The sequence below is a fragment of the Physella acuta genome, unplaced genomic scaffold, assembly GCF_028476545.2.
Source record: "Physella acuta isolate Inbredline_101_S28 unplaced genomic scaffold, ASM2847654v3 ptg000609l, whole genome shotgun sequence".
Lineage (NCBI taxonomy): Eukaryota > Metazoa > Mollusca > Gastropoda > Physidae > Physella > Physella acuta.
In genome coordinates, this window is record NW_026732128.1 from 20239 (window position 1) to 43473 (window position 23235).

At 40.9% G+C, this 23235-nt stretch overlaps 1 protein-coding gene across 3 annotated transcripts; it reads left to right on the plus strand.

The window, feature by feature from the left end:
• Positions 1-836: 836 nt before the first annotated feature.
• LOC131947854 (broad substrate specificity ATP-binding cassette transporter ABCG2) lies at positions 837-20360 on the plus strand. 3 transcript variants are annotated; one of them, XM_059309226.1, is made up of 18 exons: positions 837-975; positions 6571-6853; positions 7649-7708; positions 8255-8366; positions 8811-8963; positions 9449-9606; positions 10411-10562; positions 13167-13418; positions 14638-14701; positions 15170-15266; positions 15481-15546; positions 15704-15792; positions 16549-16638; positions 16787-16911; positions 17637-17791; positions 18635-18724; positions 19193-19248; positions 19855-20360. In XM_059309226.1, the coding sequence occupies exons 2-18, from the start codon at positions 6621-6623 to the stop codon at positions 20000-20002; spliced, it is 2100 nt and encodes a 699-aa protein (XP_059165209.1). In that variant the 5' UTR covers positions 837-975; positions 6571-6620; the 3' UTR covers positions 20003-20360. The 3 variants fall into 3 exon arrangements, with proteins under 3 accessions (XP_059165209.1, XP_059165210.1, XP_059165211.1); XM_059309227.1 differs by lacking the exon at positions 837-975 and adding an exon at positions 1138-1199; XM_059309228.1 differs by lacking the exon at positions 837-975 and adding an exon at positions 6063-6079.
• The last annotated feature ends 2875 nt before the right edge of the window (positions 20361-23235 follow it).

The following is a 23235-nucleotide window of genomic DNA, read 5'->3' on the forward strand; positions in this document are numbered from 1 at the left end:
ACGCGCCTGTTTCAATTTAGAGAAAAAAATTATAATACTCCAAGCTTATCCGTAAATGGAAAGAAATAAACATATAGGATTTGTAGGACCTGGCTTAAATGTTAGTGATTTAAAAAAAATAATTAGGTAACAGTATGTTCAGTGCATAGAATAAATAAGGCAGTATTAAAAATACCAACGACATTGCACTTAATCAATCCCCGCTAATTATGTAATTAGTTGCCGCACCAGGTGACACTTGACCTAGCGACGCCACTGTCTTGAACGTTTGCCTTTTTGACTATCTTTCACACTACTGTTCACCCCACTTCCATTAGCTACGCCTCTGCCACCCCCACCCCCCCTCCCAAAATTAAAACAAAAACGGAACAACAAAAACCTGCCTACGTCACTGCTTATAATCAATTATTTAAAAAAAAACAACAACATTAGACCCGTGGAAACCCGCCCGCCAGATCCACAGAAACTCTCTAACACAGCACTTTGATCGCTTGCATGCAAACACAATGGCAGTGGTCGTGCTAGCTACACGCCGCAGCAGTGGCAAACACAGTAATTTAGACGTATCGAGCGTTACAACTAAAATTAAATCAATCAATACATCATCGTGATTCACCCTGGATTAATGCCTGCCGTCAACAATAAAAGCGTAGAACTCAGTTTAAAAAAAATAATTCCCATTTACTTCTCATTGGCATACTTAATACCTAGATATAGAGAAAAACAACGAAAATTTCTTGAAAAAGGGTCATCTTGCCCTCCCCCCCCCCCCCCCGTTTTTCTTCTTTTTTATGAAACGGGAATGTCCAAGGTTATAAATAGATCTAAGCATAGAATTATTTCTACCCAGTCAAAATTATCACCACGAGCCGGCGTACGTGCAGATATTATCCGGGATATTTTACTAGATCTACAGAAACCTGTCTGATATTATTCTGGGATTTTGTTTGTTATATTTCAAACCTGGATGTAAAGGTATGCTTTGATACAATTTTAACATAAAACTCAAATCAAGGCAAACATAGCCTGTTCTTTACAGCCGAGAGAAAGTAGGTCACCAGACAGAGGCTTGCGTGTGTTACCGTCTGCACCAAGCAGAGTTATCGGCATTGGTTATTGTTCTGTAGAATATTGACCTACTCTCTACTCACTACACACGTTGATAAATTGTCGTGCTAATCGAGTGCTAATCTCGTCACGTAATTATCTCCTTTTTAATTTTTTTTCCTTTTAAAGACAAAGTATGTCCCACTTCCTTGATATGTTGCTATGTTGTTTTAAAACCTTTCTAAATAATAATATTTCTTTTTTTTTTGTGTGTAGAGAATCTACATTACATTAGCTACATAACTACATTATTATATAGATCTATGTTAAAATGGTTAGGCCTAACTAATCTAATTTTAACGTGTTGGGCAGTTTAATTACAGCGATGTAATACAATAATAAATATATTCAAATGTTATGATAATCCCCCCTCCCCTAGGCGACGTAAAACTACTGACATCAACATTTTCCTCAATGCTGACCCACTTTTGGAAATATTTAAGTGAAGAAAAGTTGAAAAAGATTTCTCTCCTCGTTTTGTATTTTAGGTTGTTTAATCGCGATAAATAATACTTTAACACATCGGGCCTAGAGAATAAATACTAAAACACATGACAATAAACAAAATATAGAATCTAGATAGGCTTATATTTTATGAATTTTTTACCACACATAACACTACCACCCCTCTTTAACACTACCACCCCAGTTTAACACTACCACCCCTCTTTAACACTACCACCCCAGTTTAACACTACCACCCCTCTTTAACACTACCACCCCTCTTTAACACTATTTCCCCTCTTTAACACTACCACCCCTAACACTACCACCCCTAACACTACCACACCTAACACTATTACCCCTAACACTACCACCCCTAACACTACCACCCCTAACACTACCATCCCTAACACTGCCACCCCTAACACTACCACCCCTAACACTACCACACCTAACACTACCACCCCTAACTCTACCACCTCTAACATTACCACCCCTCTTTAACACTACCACTCCTCTTTAACACTACCACCCCTAACTCTACCACCTCTAACATTACCACCCCTCTTTAACACTACCACCCCTCTTTAACACTACCACCCCTAACACTACCGCCCCTAACACTACCACCCATAACACTACCACACCTAACACTACCACCCCTAACTCTACCACCTCTAACATTACCACCCCTCTTTAACACTACCACTCCTCTTTAACACTACCACCCCTAACTCTACCACCTCTAACATTACCGACCCTCTTTAACACTACCACCCCTAACACTACCACCCCTAACACTGCCACCCCTAAGACTACCACCCCTAACACTACCACCGCTAACACTACCACCCCTCTTTAACACTACCACCCCTAACACTACCACTCCTAACACTACCACCCCTCTTTAACACTACCACCCCTAACACAGTACACTACCACCTTTAACACTACTAGCAAAAACAAAATACAATTTCCAGTTTTACATAGTGTGAAATAAAAAAAACAACTTTACAAGGAACTAAATTAAAATTTATAATCACCCAATTACCCAGCGTCTAGGCTATAATTAAATAAATCGCATTAACAGGTTAGTCAAAGCACATAAATATGAATACACTTTGAATAATAAACAAAAATTACTGGAGTTTTGATCAATTGTAAAATACAAAAATCAATACCAGTGTATGAATACATTTTATTATGCTGGAGGCGTGTGTCATTAAACAAACTAGCGACATGTAGGATTATTAGGATACATGTTTTAGAGTTAGACATGGGCCAGGGGTTCTCAGCCTATTTTCTTGAATGGGTTGACACTATGTGTACCTCCAAGGTTCCTGTTTGACTGCATGTTAAGTGAGTACCTATCTATACAAGCCAACAGTAAAGATGTACGAGAACTCTGGCATTGGTGTCGATTACTTTGAGAACCTTTGATACCAGCCAAACTCTGCATCAATAGGAAGTTGACTCACGCCCAAACTGGGGTGTGTCAGAGAGTTTCGCTATCACATATCACCCATTAAAAAAAAAACCTATTTAAAAATAAAGTATATAATTCAGAGGCGTAGCGACCCCTCCCGGCGCCCGGGGACAAACTTTCCATTTGGCGCACACCCCCATTTATTTTTCATATTTATAATTCAAAATAGTAGCTAAAATTAGCTTATTTTGGCGCTTCTAGGGTCGGCGCCCGGGGACATATGTACCCCCCGCCACCGTCGCTACGCCTTTGATATAATGAGTCGTTATGCTGAACGTGTTTCTCGGTATCATGTTGCCTAGTCAGATGCAGCGGTAGGAAACAGACCTACACGCAACCTTCCCTTTATGCCGTGTGTGCAAATTTTGTGTACGCGGTGCTCTTGATGACGTGTACACGGTTATCTGTATGTAATAAACATGACAGGCGTCAGGCCTGCATCTTATGCTTGTCCACGTGGTTGAGAGACAACGTTGCCACAACACAGTTGCCACATTGTACAACACAGTTGCCACATTGCCACAACAAAACTATTACATTGCCAAATTGTACAACAAAATTGCTAGATTGTATGGCCTACAACGAAATGATGCTACGACATTAGTGGAAATTATTTCTAGATCTATACCCAATCCGTTTTTCACACAAAATTACGATTTTTTTTTCTCGGTGTCTCCCCCTAAATGGTGTCACCCGGTGCGATCCGCAACGCCCGCCTCCGCATCGCGACGCCTCTGGACCAACACAATTACCTAGTTAGATAACATTGACTAATTAGATAACATTGACTAATTAGATAACATTGATAGGTATTGTTCCATGTAATACGTCATATGACCTACATCGTGGATTCAGTGCGGTATCAAAACATTTCGACCTAAATCTCCGTCGGAAATTCTTCTTTAAACCGTATATCTACGACAGCTCAAAGAATGTTTCGACGTGTGGTCTTCGTAGGAACACACCCTGACAGCAACAGATGACAGCCATGACAGAACTGTGTCACTGTGCTTTCACAGAACACAACGACGAGTCTCCGGCTTCACCGTACGATCACCGGAGCGTGACGGTGCCGCAGAGATTCTAAAATAAACCAGTTCTTCGGGTTCAGTCTGCACCATCATGGTTCAGTACATTCAGGGCTTCTGTTAGCACCAACGCTACCACTAGACCATGGTCCAGTACATTCAGGGCTTTTGTCAGCACCAACGCTACCACTAGACCATGGTCCAGTACATTCAGGGCTTCTGTTAGCACCAACACTATCATTAGATCATGGTTCAGTACATTCAGGGCTTCTGTCAGCACCAACGCTACCACTAGACCATGGTCCAGTACATTCAGGGCTTTTGTCAGCACCAACGCTACCACTAGACCATGGTCCAGTACATTCAGGGCTTCTGTTAGCACCAACACTACCACTAGATCATGGTCCAGTGGATTCTGTTAGCACCAACACTACCACTAGATCATGGTCCAGTACATTCAGGGCTTCTGTCGGCACCAACACTACCATCAGCACCAACACTACCACTAGATCATGGTCCAGTACATTCAGGGCTTCTGTCGGCACCAACACTACCACTAGATCATGGTCCAGTGGATTCTGTTAGCACCAACACTACCACTAGATCATGGTCCAGTACATTCAGGGCTTCTGTCGGCACCAACACTACCACTAGATCATGGTCCAGTGGATTCTGTTAGCACCAACACTACCACTAGATCATGGTCCAGTACATTCAGGGCTTCTGTTAGCACCAACACTACCACTAGATCATGGTCCAGTGGGTCTGTTAGCACCAACACTACCACTAGATCATTGTCCAGTGGGTCTGTTAGCACCAACACTACCACTAGATCATTGTCCAGTGGGTTCTGTCGGCACCAACACTACCACTATATCATGGTCCAGTACATTCAGATGTTTGATTGCCGGTGTCTGTCTAACAAACATCCAGATATAAATCATACATACGTCCGATTCAAACAATTTTCTAGACATGAAACAAATGCTGGGTTAGACTAGCACTTGTGCTCAAAGTTTCTTCCAAGCATCTCTTCGGCGAGCCCCTCCCCCATCCCCCCTAAAATAGTCCACCCCCACCCCCCAAAACAAAATTGAATGTGTATAGAAAATATATACTTTTACCAGTGTCCCCCCGAAAATTTAGTCCGCCTCCCCCCCCCCCCGAAAATGTCAAGTGCGCCCCCCCCCCCCCCGAGAGTAAAAAGTCTGAAAGAAAGACTGCTTGTGCTTTTTTATACTAGCCAGTGGTGCCCAAGTGGGCTTATGAAATTTGTCAAGCAGTTTTTCTCGTTTATTTGCAAGATAAACTCTGTTTTTTGTGTGTGTTAAATGCTGATTTTAAAGTCACAAGTTGACTCGTAAGTCAAACACCGAGTTTAAGCCAAACAAAGATTTGAATTCATGCAGTAAATCGGAAGTCATATATTGACTCATCAATGGCTTGTTAGTTGTACACATTAAAACAGGTTCTAACAATATATAAAATGTACCAATTAACCTGCTGATGTAACGTTTATTGAGAGAGATAAACGGTGCTCTATGATACCATATGAATGTGATGAATGTAAGCCACAGTTTCCAGTAAGACGATAGCGATACTACAGTGATTTAATAATTACAGAGATATAATAATGATATTAGTGTGATATAAAAATGCTATTACCGTGATATTATAATGCTATTACTACCGTGATATAATAATGATATATTACAGTGATAATAGTGATATCATAGAAATATTATTACAGTTATATAATAGTGATTTCATAGATATTACTATAACATCTCGATGATATTACCTCTCCGAAAACAGACATTTTATTTTCCTGCTTTCACACAAATGACAGATTAGATTATCTCATAGGTCAGTCGCCTAAATGGTTCATCTGTCATGTGTTGTGACGTAATGTGTCATACGATTTCTAACATAACATACGTGTGTTATGTTGTACGTAAAGTAATGTGTCATTTATTACGATTTCTCACAACACATCAGTGTGTTATGTTGCGAAGTAATGTGTCATTTCATTGATTTGTTGTGATGTGACGTATAGCATACCACCATACAATTTCTATCGTACATCAATATGCTGTGACGTATTGTGTGACATACAATTTCTATCGTACATCAATATGCTGTGACGTATTGTGTGACATGCAATTTCTATTGTCCATCAATATGCTGTGACGTATTGTGTGACATACAATTTCTATCGTACATCAATATGCTGTGACGTATTGTGTGACATACAATTTCTATTGTCCATCAATATGCTGTGACTTATTGTGTGACATACAATTTCTATTGTCCATCAATATGCTGTGACGCATATGTGACATACAATTTCTATCGTACATCAATATGCTGTGACGTATTGTGTGACATACAATTTCTATCGTACATCAATATGCTGTGACGTCATATGTGACATATAATTTCTATCGTACATCAATATGCTGTGACGTATTGTGTGACATACAATTTCTCGTTTTATTTTCTCAGTGTCTGTGACGGATGGCCCCATCAAACTCTGAAGCCAGTCCAGCTGACAGATGACAGACGTGTTGGACATGACGGACATGTCCGCTGTGACAGACGTCCTTGACGTCACGTCACAGGAGGCCGCGCAGCTGATCAAGGTCAGCTCATCGATCAGCAATGGTCAATCGGACATCGATCAGCGCCAGCGGGTCCTGTCTGCTCACCACATCAACCACACGCTCAAGGTGAAGGACAAGCTTTGTCCGCTGCTAAAAACACAGAAGCAAATACTCTTTGACGTCAGGTGTGTAGACAGGGATTGTTAGGTTTACCTGTGACAGGTAATGTTAGGTTTACCTGTGACAGGTAATGTTAGGTTTACCTGTGACAGGTAATGTTAGGTTTACCTGTGACAGGAAAAGTTAGGTTTACCTCTGACAATGTTTATTAATGAATCTATTCTCATTAGGCTAGTTAACCTTCCATAAGAGAAGTGTTGTAGTTTTTGTGTCAGCCCATATTGTAAGCCCATATTGTAAGCTCATATTGTAAGCTCATGTTGTAAGCTCATATTGTAAGCTCATATTGTAAGCTCATGTTGTAAGCCCATGTTATAATTCCATATTGTAAGCCCATATTGTAACCCCTATTATAAGCCCATATTGTAAGCCATATTGGAAGCCCATATTGTAAACCCTATTATAAGCCCATATTGTAAACCCTATTATAAGCCTAAATTGTAAGCCATATTGTAAGCCCATATTGTAAACCCTATTGTAAGCCCATATTGTAAACCTTATTATAAGCCCATATTGTAAACCCTATTATAAGCCCATATTGTAGGCTCATATTGTAAGCTCATGTTGTAAGCCCTATTATAAGCCCATATTGTAGGCTCATATTGTAAGCTCATGTTGTAAGCCCCTTATAAGCCCATATTGTAAGCCCATATTGTAAACCCTATTATTAACCCATATCGTAAGCCCCTATTATAAGCCCATATTGTAAGCCCATATTGTAAACCCTAAGCACATATCGTAAGCCCCTATTATAAGCTTCTATTGTAAGCCCCTAAGAATTGTTCTGTGTGTGTCTACAGTAGTATCTTCAGGCCCGGCGTCAGTGCCATCATGGGACCTACAGGCTCAGGGAAGACCACGTAAGTTACCTGTAATCACCCTAATTGCCGTGGAATTTTTTATTCCACTTATTATCTTCTACCTAGTCTGTTCTGACCCTCTTCTCTTCTTCTTATTGATAAATATCTACCGTAAAGTATTATGTCTCCCTCCCCCGCACTTCTACTGATCAGTGTTTCTTTCAGGATTTTTTTTTGGGGGGGGGGGGGCAGTGTTTCTTCCAGACTTTTTTTCTCCGGGGGGGGGGGGGGGCACTTGAAATTTTCGGGGGGGGGGGGGGGCGGACACTGAAGTTTTGTTCGGGGGCGGTAACTGTTCTGACGAGGAGAAGCCTGAAACACCTTGATTAAAAATTCTGCTCCCGATTGTCTCCTGGCGAATTTTTAAAAATACAATGTAATTTATATACAAAATATTTTATTCAACCAGCGGCCCCCTCCCCAATTTTTAAGTGCCAGCAAAAAAATATCAGAAAGAAACCCTGTATATAAAAACAGTAGCGTGGTATAGACCTATTGCTAGAAGCCTAGCATCACTGGTATTTGTTCCACTGTCTCTCAACCCAGGTTGCTGGACATCCTGGCTGGCCGGACAACCCCTGACCGTGGGGCGACACTTCTGCTGGACGGTCATGATGTGCCCAGTAACTTCCGGTTTCTTGTTGGTTATGTTGTCCAGGTAATAACATTTTTTTTTATATTTTGTTAATACAGTTTGAAGATAGGCTAGCTACGTTTTGTTGGCAAGCTTAAAAACTGTTTAGCTGTTTATAATGTTGTAATTTTTTCACTCCTGATGTTGAGAATTTCCACAGCTACTTTATAACATTTGAAATAGATGCAAGTTGGGTATGTTGGTTTGAAACCTACTCTAACCCGTGCTGATATTATCACCTTGTGAAAGTCTTGCACGGGAGTATAGACCATAATCTTTGTGCACTCTTTGTAATCCATAATCTACGTACAATTCGCTGTATCACATTTTTTTTTTACCAAAACCTAGAAAAACTGACCATCTTTCGTTGGTCAAATTTTTTCCATCAAGAAGACGTCATTATATAGACAAACTGACCATCCACATCGACCTTGTCTGTCTCCCCCTCCCCCCCCCGTTTACCCACAGGATGACGTCATCATGGACACCCTGACTGTCCGAGAGAACCTCAACTTCTCCGCCTCCCTGCGGCTGCCCCCCTCCCTCAGCGCCCAGGCCAGGGCGGACAAGGTGACGTCAGTCATCCGGGAACTTCACCTGGAGAAGTGCGCTGACCACAAGGTCAGTTGGGGAGGGTCGCTCTGCTGGTCCATGGACCTCATCATTAATTAAGTTTAATTGGATGTTACGTAATTAAACTAAGCACGGCATCCAGATGTCGCAAGCCTAAATGATAGTTTGTAGGACAGTGAAGTGACCTCCATTTAAAAAAAACTAGTGGGGGTCAGGGTCGTCAATAAACGATGTCACACTTTTTATAACGATTCCCCCCCCCCCCTATCTTGGTGAGTGTAGAAGATGTATTTGAACCTGCCGCCATACCGTGCCAACTTGACTTCATAAACGTCTTTAAACATGGCGGAACTAGTATCCCACAGGCTAGCGCTGAGGAATGAGGGGGGGGGGGGTGTTAAACTATACAAATTACAATTAAGCTCGTTTAAGGCATTTCTTTTTAAATATACACAAACGTGATACTGATTAGATTGCTAGGGTTTGGGTTAGAATTCTTCACTTTATCCAAATTTTTCTTCTGGGCATTGCAGATAGGCAACGAGCTGATAAGGGGCGTGTCAGGGGGAGAGAAGAAACGATGCAACATTGGTATGGAGCTCATCATCTCCCCTCCTGTGCTATTTTTAGACGAGCCCACATCCGGTCTGGACTCAAACACGGCTAGCAATGTCCTCATTTTACTCAAGAGGTTGGTCTATTTATCTTTTTGGTCTATTTTTTATCTTTTTGGTCTATTTTTATCTTTTTGGTCTATTTTTATCTTTTTAGTCTATTTTTGTCTTTTTGTTCTATTTTATCTTTTTGGTCTTATTTTCGGGTCTATTTTATCTTTTTGGTCTATTTTTATTTTTGGTCTATTTTTATCTTTTTGGTCTATTTTTTTATCTTTTTGGTCTATTTTATTTATCTTTTTGGTCTATTTTTATCTTTTTGGTCTATTTTATCTTTTTGGTCTTATTTTCGGGTCTATTTTATCTTTTTGGTCTATTTTTATTTTTGGTCTATTTTTATCTTTTTGGTCTATTTTTATCTTTTTGGTCTATTTTTATCTTTTTAGTCTATTTTTGTCTTTTTGTTCTATTTTATCTTTTTGGTCTTATTTTCGGGTCTATTTTATCTTTTTGGTCTATTTTTATTTTTGGTCTATTTTTATCTTTTTGGTCTATTTTTTTATCTTTTTGGTCTATTTTATTTATCTTTTTGGTCTATTTTTATCTTTTTGGTCTATTTTATCTTTTTGGTCTTATTTTCGGGTCTATTTTATCTTTTTGGTCTATTTTTATTTTTGGTCTATTTTTATCTTTTTGGTCTATTTTTTTATCTTTTTGGTCTATTTTTATCTTTTTGGTCTATTTTCATCTTTTTGGTCTATTTTTATCTTTTTGTTGAGGGATTTTTGTCACAACACCCGCAATAGCTCAACACCATTTACAAAACTATAACAGTTTGTGCTAGCCACGCCCACTACCAGTCCTACTATTGTGATTGACAGGCTCGCGAGCAAAGGCCGGACCATCATCTTGTCCATCCACCAGCCCCGCTACACGGCGTACGGCCTGTTTGACCACCTGCTGCTCTTGTCCCACGGTCACGTGGTCTACGACGGACCAACCGGCGACACGCTGGACTACTTCTCCTCTCTAGGTGAACACTTTTATCTCGGTGACTATTTGGTGAGACGTACCCAGTGGTTCTTTCAGACATTTTTCTCCTAGTGGGGTGGGAAGGTTGGGGGACTTGAAACTACGTTGGGGGGGGGGGGGGGGGAGACCGATACTCGTTAAAGTAGGCTCTATATATTTTACGTGATAATTTATACACTATTTCTACTTTATGGGGGGGGGGGGGGGTGAGGGGGATCAGTGCGACCAATATGAAACTGGTTGTAACTACTATAGTCAAATTAACTGTATCGGAAATATTCTCATTATATCCATTTAAAGGACAACATTTTGAATCTATTAGAGTTTATCAAACTCGTTCAACAATGCTTTAAAGTTTTCGGGGAAAGAGCGGCGCTAGAATCTTCCTGGAAAAACCTTGTTAACAGAGCCGGCGTTAGGAATACGCGGGGCCTAGGGCCAACCATCCGCGCGGGGCCTTTCCATTATATAAATATATATATATATATATATATATATATATATATATATATATATATTATATATATATATATATATATATATATATATATATATATATATATATATATATATATATATATATATATATATATATATATATATATATATATAAAGGCTTATATCAGGTGATGTACACATAATAACACAAATGTTTTGGAGTTTATAAGCTAATGTCAAACTTTCCACTATAATAACAGATTTTTATCTATGTATTAACCCAATGTTCGTAGTTTTTTTTTTCCTTTGCTAAGATATTAAATCACTTTTGACAGTTATGTAATTCATACCAAATCACTTAAGAAAATTTAATCACGTGCCGAATAATTAGGAAAATAAAGTTTACAATACAGCGAACTCGGCCTGATGTATCAAAACAGTATAGACTTCAAAATGTGTTTAGAATTCATACAATATTTTAAAACCAAAAACATTATTGTCTTAATTATTGAACGGGTGAATCCTTTAGGTGACACAACATAACAACAGTTTTAACTTTCTTCCAAAAAATAATAATAAATCACTCTGTTAAATGCCGCCTGATATAGATCCTAGGGGCCCTTCCCCCCCCCCCCCCTCGTTGCCCTCCTCCCACCCCTCTGCACGCAACTGAAGGTTAATTTTGTTATACCAAGACAAGTAGGCCTACATATAGAGTTTCTTCCAGGCATCTTTTCGGGGGGGGGGGGGGGGGGGGGGGAAGCCCCCCCCCCCCCCTCCCGAAAACGAAATTTATATAGAAAATATATACTTTTAACACTGTCCGCCCTCCCCTTCCCCTAAGAAAATCTACCGCCCCCCCCCCCCCCCGAAAATTTCAAGTGCCCCCCCCCCCCCCCCCGGAGAAAAAAGTCTGGAAGAAACACTGTACATATACGACAACTACAACAAGAAAATCAGGACTAGAGTTAATCAGGTCACTAACTGTCTACTACAGACATCCCGACATTGTTCTCATACAATAGGGTATCTCTTTACGTCGTGGGCTAATTCTCGACCGCCATCTCCAGTCAGCTCAGGTCAAATGCCAGGCGACCGTACCCTACACAAAGGGTAGGTGTGACACTATTTTTGTATCGAATTACGGCCTGTCCCAGTTCAGGTGGGACTCACCAACATCAACCGTGGCCTCAGTTATAACAATCAACAACGTCGGCATTCGACCATTTAGTTTTTCCCAAGTGAATTCAGCAACGATTTTTTTAAGTTTACGAACTAATTCAGATAACAATGACAGTGCTGAAGCGCGGGGCCCCTTCAAGCGCGGGGCCTATGGCGACCGCCCCGTTCGCCACCCCCTAACGCCGGCTCTGCCTGTTAAAGTATAAATTATGTAGTGTATAATTTTCTATTCCGTCTCAGGGCAGGGATCGGCTTGTCACGATTCATAGGTGGTGGGGGTGGTGTGGAGGGGGGGGGGGGCGAATATACCTGGAGGTGGTGGGGGTGGTGTGGAGGGGGGATGGGGCGAATATACCTGGAGGTGGTGGGGGTGGTGTGGAGGGGGGATGGGGCGAATATACCTGGAAGAAACTTTTCAAGAAACGCTGTTTAAAAAATAAAACTGCTAAATTACACAAGGACGATCAAAAACCGAAACAACAAGTTCTTTCACAAAAAATTTTTTTTAAAGAAACAGAATTTAGAAACAAGCCTCAGTTTATTCAGAATTTAAAAAAAAAACACTGTAGTATCTCAAACAAAATTACAGAAAACGCTAGTAAGTTTTTAAAAACGCCTTTTAGTCATAAACTTAATCAATCTTTATTCTAATTTCCTTAACATTTTCAACGTCATTAGCGATTTGATAAAAAAAAAAAAAAAGAAAGAGAGAATGTTAATAAAAAAAGGAGCAACATATTTTGTGTTTAATAGAAATAAGCCAACCCTTCTCCGAGCCACTGAAAAGTCATGTCTGACTTTAGGCTACCCGCTGACTTAAAGTCATATTTCTGACTTCAGGCTACGTTTGTCTTAAAGTCATATTTCTGACTTCAGGCTACGTTTGTCTTAAAGTCATATTTCTGACTTCAGGCTACGTTTGTCTTAAAGTCATATTTCTGACTTCAAGCTACCCGCTGTCTTAAAGTCATATTTCTGACTTCAGGCTACGTTTGTCCCGAGCACCAAAACCCAGCTGACTACTTCCTTGACGTCATCAACTGTGACGTCAACACGATCAAAACCAGCCCGCCCCACGTATCAAACGGGGATTCCCCAAACCACGAGTCTCAAAACCACACATTCAGCCAGAGTTTTCTACTGGGAGCGTCAAGTGATCCAAGTACAAACCACAACAATACAAACATGGATCAGACTGGAGATGCTATGCCACTGGTGTATATAGAGGACCAGGAAGGTAATTCGTTTAACTAAAAAAAAAGGTCAGTGACCTGCTTTTGGGGTTGTCTATAAATGACCTCACGCAGTTTTTGACATTTGATGTGATGTAACTTCAGCTCTCTCTCTCTTCCCCCCCCCCCCCTAACACACGCACCAATTTGTAGAAATTTGTGGTTTTCTTCCTCTTGTAGTCAGTGACTTTTTAGTGTACAAATGTTTGTATCACTTTTTGACCAGCCAAAGATTGTGATACAATATCACACAATTGTGATCCCCTGAACAAGGAGTACACCGTTATTTGTGGATGATATTTTAATAAGTGGCTATTTTATAAATGTTTTTCATAAACGTTATTTTATAGTGCATAAGTTAGTACCTCATTTCCACACTACCTCAGTATCACAGTACACCAGTAGCTTAGTAACCTGATACACACCCCAGTACCCCAGTATTATACCCCTTCACCCAACAACACCCCAGTACCCCAGTATTCCAACAACACCCCAGTATTTCAACAACACCCCAAGACCCCAGTATTCCAACAACACCCCAGTATTCAAACAACACCCCATTATTCCAACAACACCCCAGTATTCCAACAACACCCACGTATTCCAACAACACCCCAGTATTCCAACAACACCCCAGTATTCCAACAACACCCCAGTATTTCAACAACACCCCAGTAGCTCAGTATTCCAACAACACCCCAGTACCCCAGTATTCCAACAACACCCCAGTATTTCAACAACACCCCAAGACCCCAGTATTCCAACAACACCCCAGTACCCCAGTATTCCAACAACACCCCAGTATTCCAACAACACCCCAGTACCCCAGTATTCCAACAACACCCCAGTATTTCAACAACACCCCAAGACCCCAGTATTCCAACAACACCCCAGTACCCCAGTATTCCAACAACACCCCAGTATTCCAACAACACCCCGGTATTCCAACAACATCCCAGTATTCCAACAACACCCCAGTATTCCAACAACACCCCAGTACCTCAGTATTCCAACAACACCCCAGTACCTCAGTATTCCAACAACACCCCAGTATTCCAACAACACCCCAGTAGCTCAGTATTCCAACAACACCCCAGTACCCCAGTATTCCAACAACACCCCAGTATTCCAACAACACCCCCGTATTCCAACAACACCCCAGTATTCCAACAACACCCCAGTATTCCAACAACACCCCCGTATTCCACCCCTTATTTCCAACAGACCAACGACACAGGCGACATCGTGAGCTGGTAGACGCCTACATGGGATCACATCGCTACACAACGTAAGTCACGTTTGAACCTTAGCACTGCTGGTCCCACGTATTACTGTACCACGCTAAAGTCAGCTGGGTAGAATCTCATCACGCCTAGGTGTAGCAGAGTGGACCTGATTTTGTTGTAAAAGTGCAGCACAAAGGAGCGGTGTGGTCAAGCGATAGGGCATGTATCATGACATGTAAATTGTGTTCATGGATAGATTAGCTAGTCAGTCTCTGACGAGAGTCTCAGTTTCTGTTCAGTTTTAATCAGTACCTGGCGTGTACTTTTATGATGGTGTAAGCTGCACGGTTGTATGGAGAGTAATTAACTCAGCTAAACTGGGTACCTGGCAGCAACAGGTAACATAATGACACAATTTTAACATAGACATAAAGAGACAGTACACAATGTGACATTAAAAGACACAATACACAGTATAAATATGTGACATAAAGAGACACAATAAAATGATATGACAATGTCACTTTCAGGCTACAGAGGGACGTTAAAGATATTCTATCTGAGTACCAATCACAGAACGGGATTCGCCACTGTGACGTGAACTATCCAACATCTTTCACACATCAGGTCAGATGTGTTGTTTAACCAGATAAAGTAGAGTTTAACTGTTGCTCTGATTAAAGCTATAATCTGATCACCATTTAGCTTAACCAGAGCTGTAAAACACCCCCACGACCCCATTCAGGGACCCATGGGAACCGTTATCTAGTCACGGACCCACCATGTCCCTGAATGTCAAGGTCAGCCCTAAATGAGCGTGACACGTGTTTCTACCCTTTAGGTCAGCGTGGTGGCGAGACGATCTTTGAAAAATCTCTGGAGGAATCCACAGACGACCCTCATTACGGTAAGCCAGCCTTTAGTTCGTGTCAGCTATATGTACAGACTCTACGGTAAGCCATAGGTTAGTTAGTGTCAGCTAAATGTACAGACTTCACAGTAATGCTGATTTGTTATTTACGCTTGTGCCTCATAATGACTTCTTTTTTCGATTACATCTCCAGGTAACTTTATCGATACTTTTTGCTGCAATGCTGGCCGTCTTGTACAAGAATCTACCCCAGACAACAGGACTGGCGGCATTTAAAGACAGGTAAGTCCTTGTTTGCTGACCACCTTCGTTGTTCACATAGCGCAAATCTCCGATTCTTAATAGGGGTCGGCGTGGTCACGGGGCTGAGGTCAAGCCCTCGGGCACACGTGGCTCGATAGCTGGGTAACTCTTCTAGGAGAGACAACTCCAAAATTAAAAAACTGCTACCTTGTAGTTTGTTCTTGGATGGACAAAGGCTATGGAAGTAAATCCAAAGTGAAAAGCCGGCTGAAATCTGAGTCAACCTATATTGCTCATAAAAGGTTGACATGCGATACTTAATTGTGTTGGATGATTGATATTCCGTCCAACATTACAATTTAAAAGAAGAAAATAATTCTTACTTCATATATAGGAAGAAACACAATTAATACCTTGTTTTTTTTTGTTCAAAGTATGCAGACCTTGTATAAAGGGGAATATCATGCTGCAGATATTGTTTAGATATTTGAGTACCCAGGTATAACACTATACACATTTTCCTGTACGCTTTTAAGTATTGGATGTGTATCTTTTAGCTTCATCAGCTGTACGGTGCCTTGATTAGGCTGAATATGAAAAGGTTACTATTTGCGCATTTTCTGTGTGCATTTTCTGTGTGCGCTATTTTCCTGCGTGCGCAATCGTTTATATTTTCTCTTACTTTGAGAACCAGCATGTACATGATCTATATTATGAAACAATAATTTGATTTTATATATAACAGTTTGTCTTTGTGATGTTTATAGTTACGTGATTTTTCTTCTTCTGTCATAGGTCGGGCGTCATTTTCTTCCTCATAATGAACCATCTGTTTTTTAATATGTCGTCGGTGGAACTCTTCATCAACGAGAGGAAGTTATTTCTGTAAGTGTTGCTATTTATAGAAAATAAGCTATTTCCGCCTAGACTTTTATAGATAGCTATGTAAGTTGCCAGCGCAATTGGTGATTGGATGCCAAGGGTACGGCTAACCGAAATGAAGAAAACATTTTATTTCTGCGTGTTTGCCCAGGCAGGAGACGGTCAGCGGCTACTACAGGGTGTCTGTATACTTCCTGGTCAAAATCTTCTTCGACATCCTGCCACTGAGGCTGGTCCCAGAGATACTCGTCTGTTGTATCGTGTACTTCAGTGTAGGTAGGTGCAGGGGGTGGGGGAGGGTGGGGTGGGGGAGGCTGGTCCCAGAGATACTCGTCTGTTGTATCGTGTACTTCAGTGTAGGTAGGTGCTGGGGGTGGGTGGGGTGGGGTGGTTGTGTTAGAGAGGGGCTGATGGTAGTGGTGTATGATGCGAGATGGTAGTAGTGGGAGTCGAAGGGTATTTGATGGTGAAGGGTGGATGATAGAGGTGGTGTGTTTTGGGTTCTGATAGTTGGTTGGTATTGGGGTAGTGGTATATGATGGAGGGAATTAGTAGGTATTATAAGTTTCGGTAAATGACTATGTTGTTTGGCGGTGGTGGTTTGGTAGCTATTGGGATGGTGTTGGTTAATAGTTAACACTGAGGAGATAGTGTTGATTGCTGAGAAGAAGAAAGTAAAGTCACAGTGTCGAACCCAACGGTCCATGGAGCAGATAAAGTAGGGTTCACCTGTTTTTGTGACCCCGGAATAGATAGCACTGTGCACATTCACCTTTTCTTTAACTAGACCGAGTCAGGTATTTAGACTTCCGGGTTAGCTCTACCATGTGACCACGACCTTTAATGTCGATATCTTGTGGAGGCGTGTATGTGGGGTGTTGGTGGGCGTTAGCGTTATGTTGTTCCATGTTAAGTCCCACTCGCCTTACCCTGTACCACCACCTCCAACTTACCCTGTACCACTGCATCACCACCTCCAACTTTGGACTCTTCCACCTGAGGTTTGAACCCGGGCCCCGAGCATTTCCTCAAGTTCTTCCTGTGTCTGCTGGAGACGCTCCTGGCTGCGGCGGGTCTGTGTTTCCTCATCAGCGCCACGGTGCGCGTGTTTGCCGTGGCTCAACTCACGCTGGCCTTCTGCTACGTCCTCATGATAGTAAGTACTCACTCTAGGTTTGGTTTTTTTTAAATGTAAGGTTGTACTCACTGTAGGTTTGGTTCTGTTAATGTAAGCTTGTACTCATGATAGTAAGTACTGACTCTAGGTTTGGTTTTTTTTAATGTAAGGTTGTATTCATGATAGTAAGTACTCACTCTAGGTCTGTTTTTTTTTAATGTAAGGTTGTATTCATGATATTAAGTACTCACTCTAGGTCTGGTTTTTTTTAATGTAAGGTTGTACTCATGATAGTAAGTACTTACTCTAGGTTTGATTCTGTTAATGTAAGGTTGTATTCATGATATTAAGTACTCACTCTAGGTCTGGTTTTTTTTAATGTAAGGTTGTATTCATGATAGTAAGTACTCACTCTAGGTTTGGTTATGTTGATATAAGCTTGTATTCATGATAGTAAGTACTCACTCTAGGTTTGGTTCTGTTAATGTAAGCTTGTACTCATGATAGTAAGTACTCACTCTAGGTTTGGTTCTGTTAATGTAAGCTTGTACTCATGATAGTAAGTACTCACTCTAAGTTTGGTTCTGTTAATGTAAGCTTGTACTCACTCTAGGTTTGGTTCTGTTAACGTAAGGCTGTTTTCATGATAGTAAGTACTCACTCTAGGTTTGGTTCTGTTAACGTAAGGCTGTTTTCATGATAGTAAGTACTCACTCTAGGTTTGGTTCTGTTAATGTAAGCTTGTAGATCTAGTAACTGCATGTTAGCACTATTTGCTACCACATACATAAATGGTGCCATAGTCTGGGGGACGATTGGATCACTAAGCCGTCGAGCCTGATGCTGCAGATATTGTATCATTCCCTTCTTTCAATATTTCAGCTACTGGGTGGGTTTCTAATTAACCCCGACTCAATTGACCCCTGGCTCAGCTGGGTACAGTATTTCAGCCTCTTCAAGTATGCTCAAAACGTGAGTGTTCTCTTGTGATTTATGAATATATTCGTTAGAACGAGTGCAGCAGCTGTTATATATATATATAGTTTGTTACTTGATATAAGGCTGCTGCAGGTATTGTACCACTCGTGTACCGTGTAACAATTCTTGACCATAGAAGCTATGGTTGGATGTGACTGAAAGGGTTCAAATGTATAACGGTTTGAAATGTGGTTAAGTTTTGGCCTCCACCCATAACGCCAAAATGACACCACCCATAACACCATTCATAACACCACCCTTAACACCACCCATAAAACCACCACAACACCATTCATAACACTACCCATAACAGTAACCATAACACCACCAATAACAGCAACCATAACACCACCCATAAAACCACCCTAACATCACCCACAAAACCACCACAACCCACACATAACACCACCTATAACACCACCATAACACCATCTAACATCTTCGTCTTGTGCCCGTCTCCAGGCTTTGTACATCAACGAGTTCCAGGACAGGATGTTCTGTACTAATTTGACTCTCTGGTAGGTTGTTGTTGTGGTGATGTGGTAGTGTGATGTTGTTGTGGTGATGTGGTAGTGTGATGTTGTTGTGGTGATGTGGTAGTGTGATGTTGTTGTGGTGACGTGGTAGTGTGATGATGTAGTGTTGATGTTATAGTGTCGATGTTATAGTGGTGATGTTGTAAGGGTGACGATGTAATGGTGATGTTGTAGTCGTGATGTTGTAATGGTGATGTTGCGGTGGTATTGTTCTAGTAGGAAGGTTGTATTGAGGATGTTGTAGTGGTGATTTTTAAATAGTAAATGTTGTAAGGCGATATAGTGCTGATTTGCTGGTGTATGGTATGTTGTTGTTGCTAGTTTTAGTCATGATGTGGTGATGGTATTGGTTAGAGTTACGTTATTGTTGGGTATGAGATGGCTTTGATGGCTACCATTACGTGAAGTTTGTGTCGGCGATTCTGATGAAGGTTGTTGTCGTGGTAATGAGTTGATGTTGGTGGTGGTGATATTTTTTGTTTGAATGGTGCTGTCAAAACCTAAAGTGATAATTTCTATCCGATATAGTCAAACCAAATCATTTACACCTATCCTGATAAAAACTATTTTTAACCTGAACTTTTTCAGTAAATCTGGCAATGAATATCTACAAGAACAGAACATAGCATACGAGCAGCCGGGTGACATGTGGTCCAACTATGCGGCCCTGTTCGTCTATGGGCTACTCCTTCATCTCTTGACATACGTACAGTTGCGGCGCTTGAAGAAATCCTGACTTGCCACATTGAACATTTCCCCGCCAAATTTAACACAACTGTGTTCCTATTTATTTTTATTCAGAGTACTCATTTGACCCCGCAGTATTGGATGTTTTGAAGCACATGAATACCATTTGATGTCTAATTTAGCTGTATCAGCTACTCCCATTTCATATCTTGGTATCAGGCGTCGTTCATATTTTATTTCACCCCGGTGAAACCAAGATTTGAATTCTACAAGAGACCAGCGTAATTTTTATACTGTTTAAACTGTACATGCAATAGCTCAATTCAAGTCTCATTTTACCCATGTGATTTGCATCAATACGAGAGGTGTGATTTATAAAAATCGATGAATTTAATGTGATTTTGTTCTATAGAGGAGTATGTCAATTTGATTCGTTTTTATTTACGTCGATCAACTTGTTAATTGTCATTAAAGTTTTGGCTGTTTAATAATCTTTTTGAATATTTATTTCACCTCTACCATACAGTACCATAACATTTTTAAAAAATCATGCGCATTTCGAATTGGAATAAAATTACGACCATTCATCATGTTTGTCATCAGTACCACTACCAACAGTGACTGTACCACTACCAACAGTGACTGTACCACTACCAACAGTGACTGTACCTCTACCAACAGTGACTGTACCACTACCAACAGTGACTGTACCACTACCAACAGTGACTGTACCACTACCAACAGTGACTGTACCACTACCAACATTACTGTACCACTACCAACAGTGACTGTACCACTACCAACAGTGACTGTACCACTACCAACATGACTGTACCACTACCAACAGTGACTGTGCCACTACCAACAGTGACTGTACCACTACCACAGTGACTGTACCACTACCAACAGTGACTGTACCACTACCAACACTACTGTACCACTATCAACATTACTGTACCACTACCAACAGTGACTGTACCACTACCAACAGTGACTACCACTACCAACACTACTGTACCACTATCAACATTATTGTACCACTACCAACAGTGACTGTACCACTACCAGTAGTGACTGTACCACTACCAGTAGTGACTGTACCACTACCAACACTACTGTACCACTACCAACAGTGATTGTACCACTACCAACATGACTGACTGTACCACTAGCAACAGTGACTGTACCACTACCAACAGTGACTGTACCACTACCAACAGTGACTGTACCACTACCAACAGTGACTGTACCACTACCAACAGTGACTGTACCACTACCAACAGTGACTACCACTACCAACAGTGGCTGTACCACTACCAACAGTGACTGTACCACTACCAGTAGTGACTGTACCACTACCAACAGTGACTGTACCACTACCAACAGTGACTGTACCACTACCAACAGTGACTGTACCACTACCAACAGTGACTGTACCACTACCAACACTACTGTACCACTACCAACATTACTGTACCACTACCAACAGTGACTGTACCACTACCAGTAGTGACTGTACCACTACCAGTAGTGACTGTACCACTACCAGTAGTGACTGTACCACTACCAACAGTGACTGTACCACTACCAACAGTGACTGTACCACTACCAGTAGTGACTGTACCACTACCAACAGTGACTGTACCACTACCAACATTACTGTACCACTACCAACAGTGACTGTACCACTACCAACATTACTGTACCACTATTAACAGTGACTGTACCACTACCAACAGTGAATGTACCACTACCAACAGTGACTGTACTAAACAGTGACTGTACCACTACCAACAGTGACTGTACCACTACCAACAGTGACTGTACCACTACCAACAGTGACTGTACTAAACAGTGACTGTACCACTACCACAGTGATTGTACCACTACCAACATTACTGTACCACTACCAACAGTGACTGTACCACTACCAACATTACTGTACCACTACCAACAGTGACTGTACCACTACCAACAGTGAATGTACCACTACCAACAGTGACTGTACTAAACAGTGACTGTACCACTACCAACAGTGACTGTACCACTACCAACAGTGACTGTACTAAACAGTGACTGTACCACTACCACAGTGATTGTACCACTACCAACAGTGACTGTGCCACTACCAACAATGATTCGTCACCGAACAGACTAATTAGTCTTCTGTCAACTGATTTCACTAGATTAAAATATTGATCAGAATTGAATTATGCCTGTCGCATATCTCAAACGTAAACCCCAGTATTGATAAAACACGACTACAGAGTTTTAAGATTTAAACGTGTAAACGATTTAAGCAATCAATCAATCAAAACGGACTTGGGTTATAGCGCTATATGTTTAATTCATTTGATACACCGATGTCATGAAACAAGTTTCACACATCCGATCATCCTTGATAGCTGGCTACCAACACTGAGCTCACCCACGTGACCGAGAAGTGACGTGTCTCGCGGGAAACTACGAGACCAGCTGAGCCAGGGCTCCGAGCAGAAGGACGGCCACACTCCCCACAACAAGATGGCTGGCCTTCACAGCCGACACACCTGTGGCGAGATATTGACACACATTAGCCACACACACCTGTACATTTCAACCAGTTCTTTGTCTTTTGAATACAAAACGACAAACGTGGTAATGAATTCATCGAATGGAACTTTAAAACGGAACAGCGTTTAACCGTAAAGCGATATTTTTATTACTTTGCTAATTAAGTATAACTTTTGTCATTTAATTAATTAGTGAAGGTAACAAGATACTATGGTAAAAGACACAGCTAACAAATTTTATAAAAAGTTTAAGTTAGACAACTAATGGACACCAACTAGAATAGTCTCGAAATTAGTTGAATAGGCCCGTTCAATCTTTTAAAATTTCATGTTCTTAAAAATTACGTATGGTTATAAAAACTTGATTGTTAGGTTTTTCACGGACTTAACTAAAGATCGGATGGTGTTTATTTCAGTAATTGAACACAATTTTTTAAATGTCCGACCCCCCCCCCCCCCCCTAAAAAAAACCCCAATTCGGTTGGTTTTATTTTGTCAATGAAACTGTACATAAACATGGCGTAACTAGGCCATGTGGTTTAAAAAAAATTATAAATTGATTAAAATATTTCATCGGAAAAGTTTTAGTAAGAGTTCAAAGAAAGTTGGGTTTACAGAATTTCTGTACTGCCAATCACTGCTTGTCTAACGCAAGAGAAACTTCAGTTTCTAGTTAAGGCATGGAGAAAAAAAATACAAATGTAGCCTTTTTTCAAGTTCTTTAAATCTG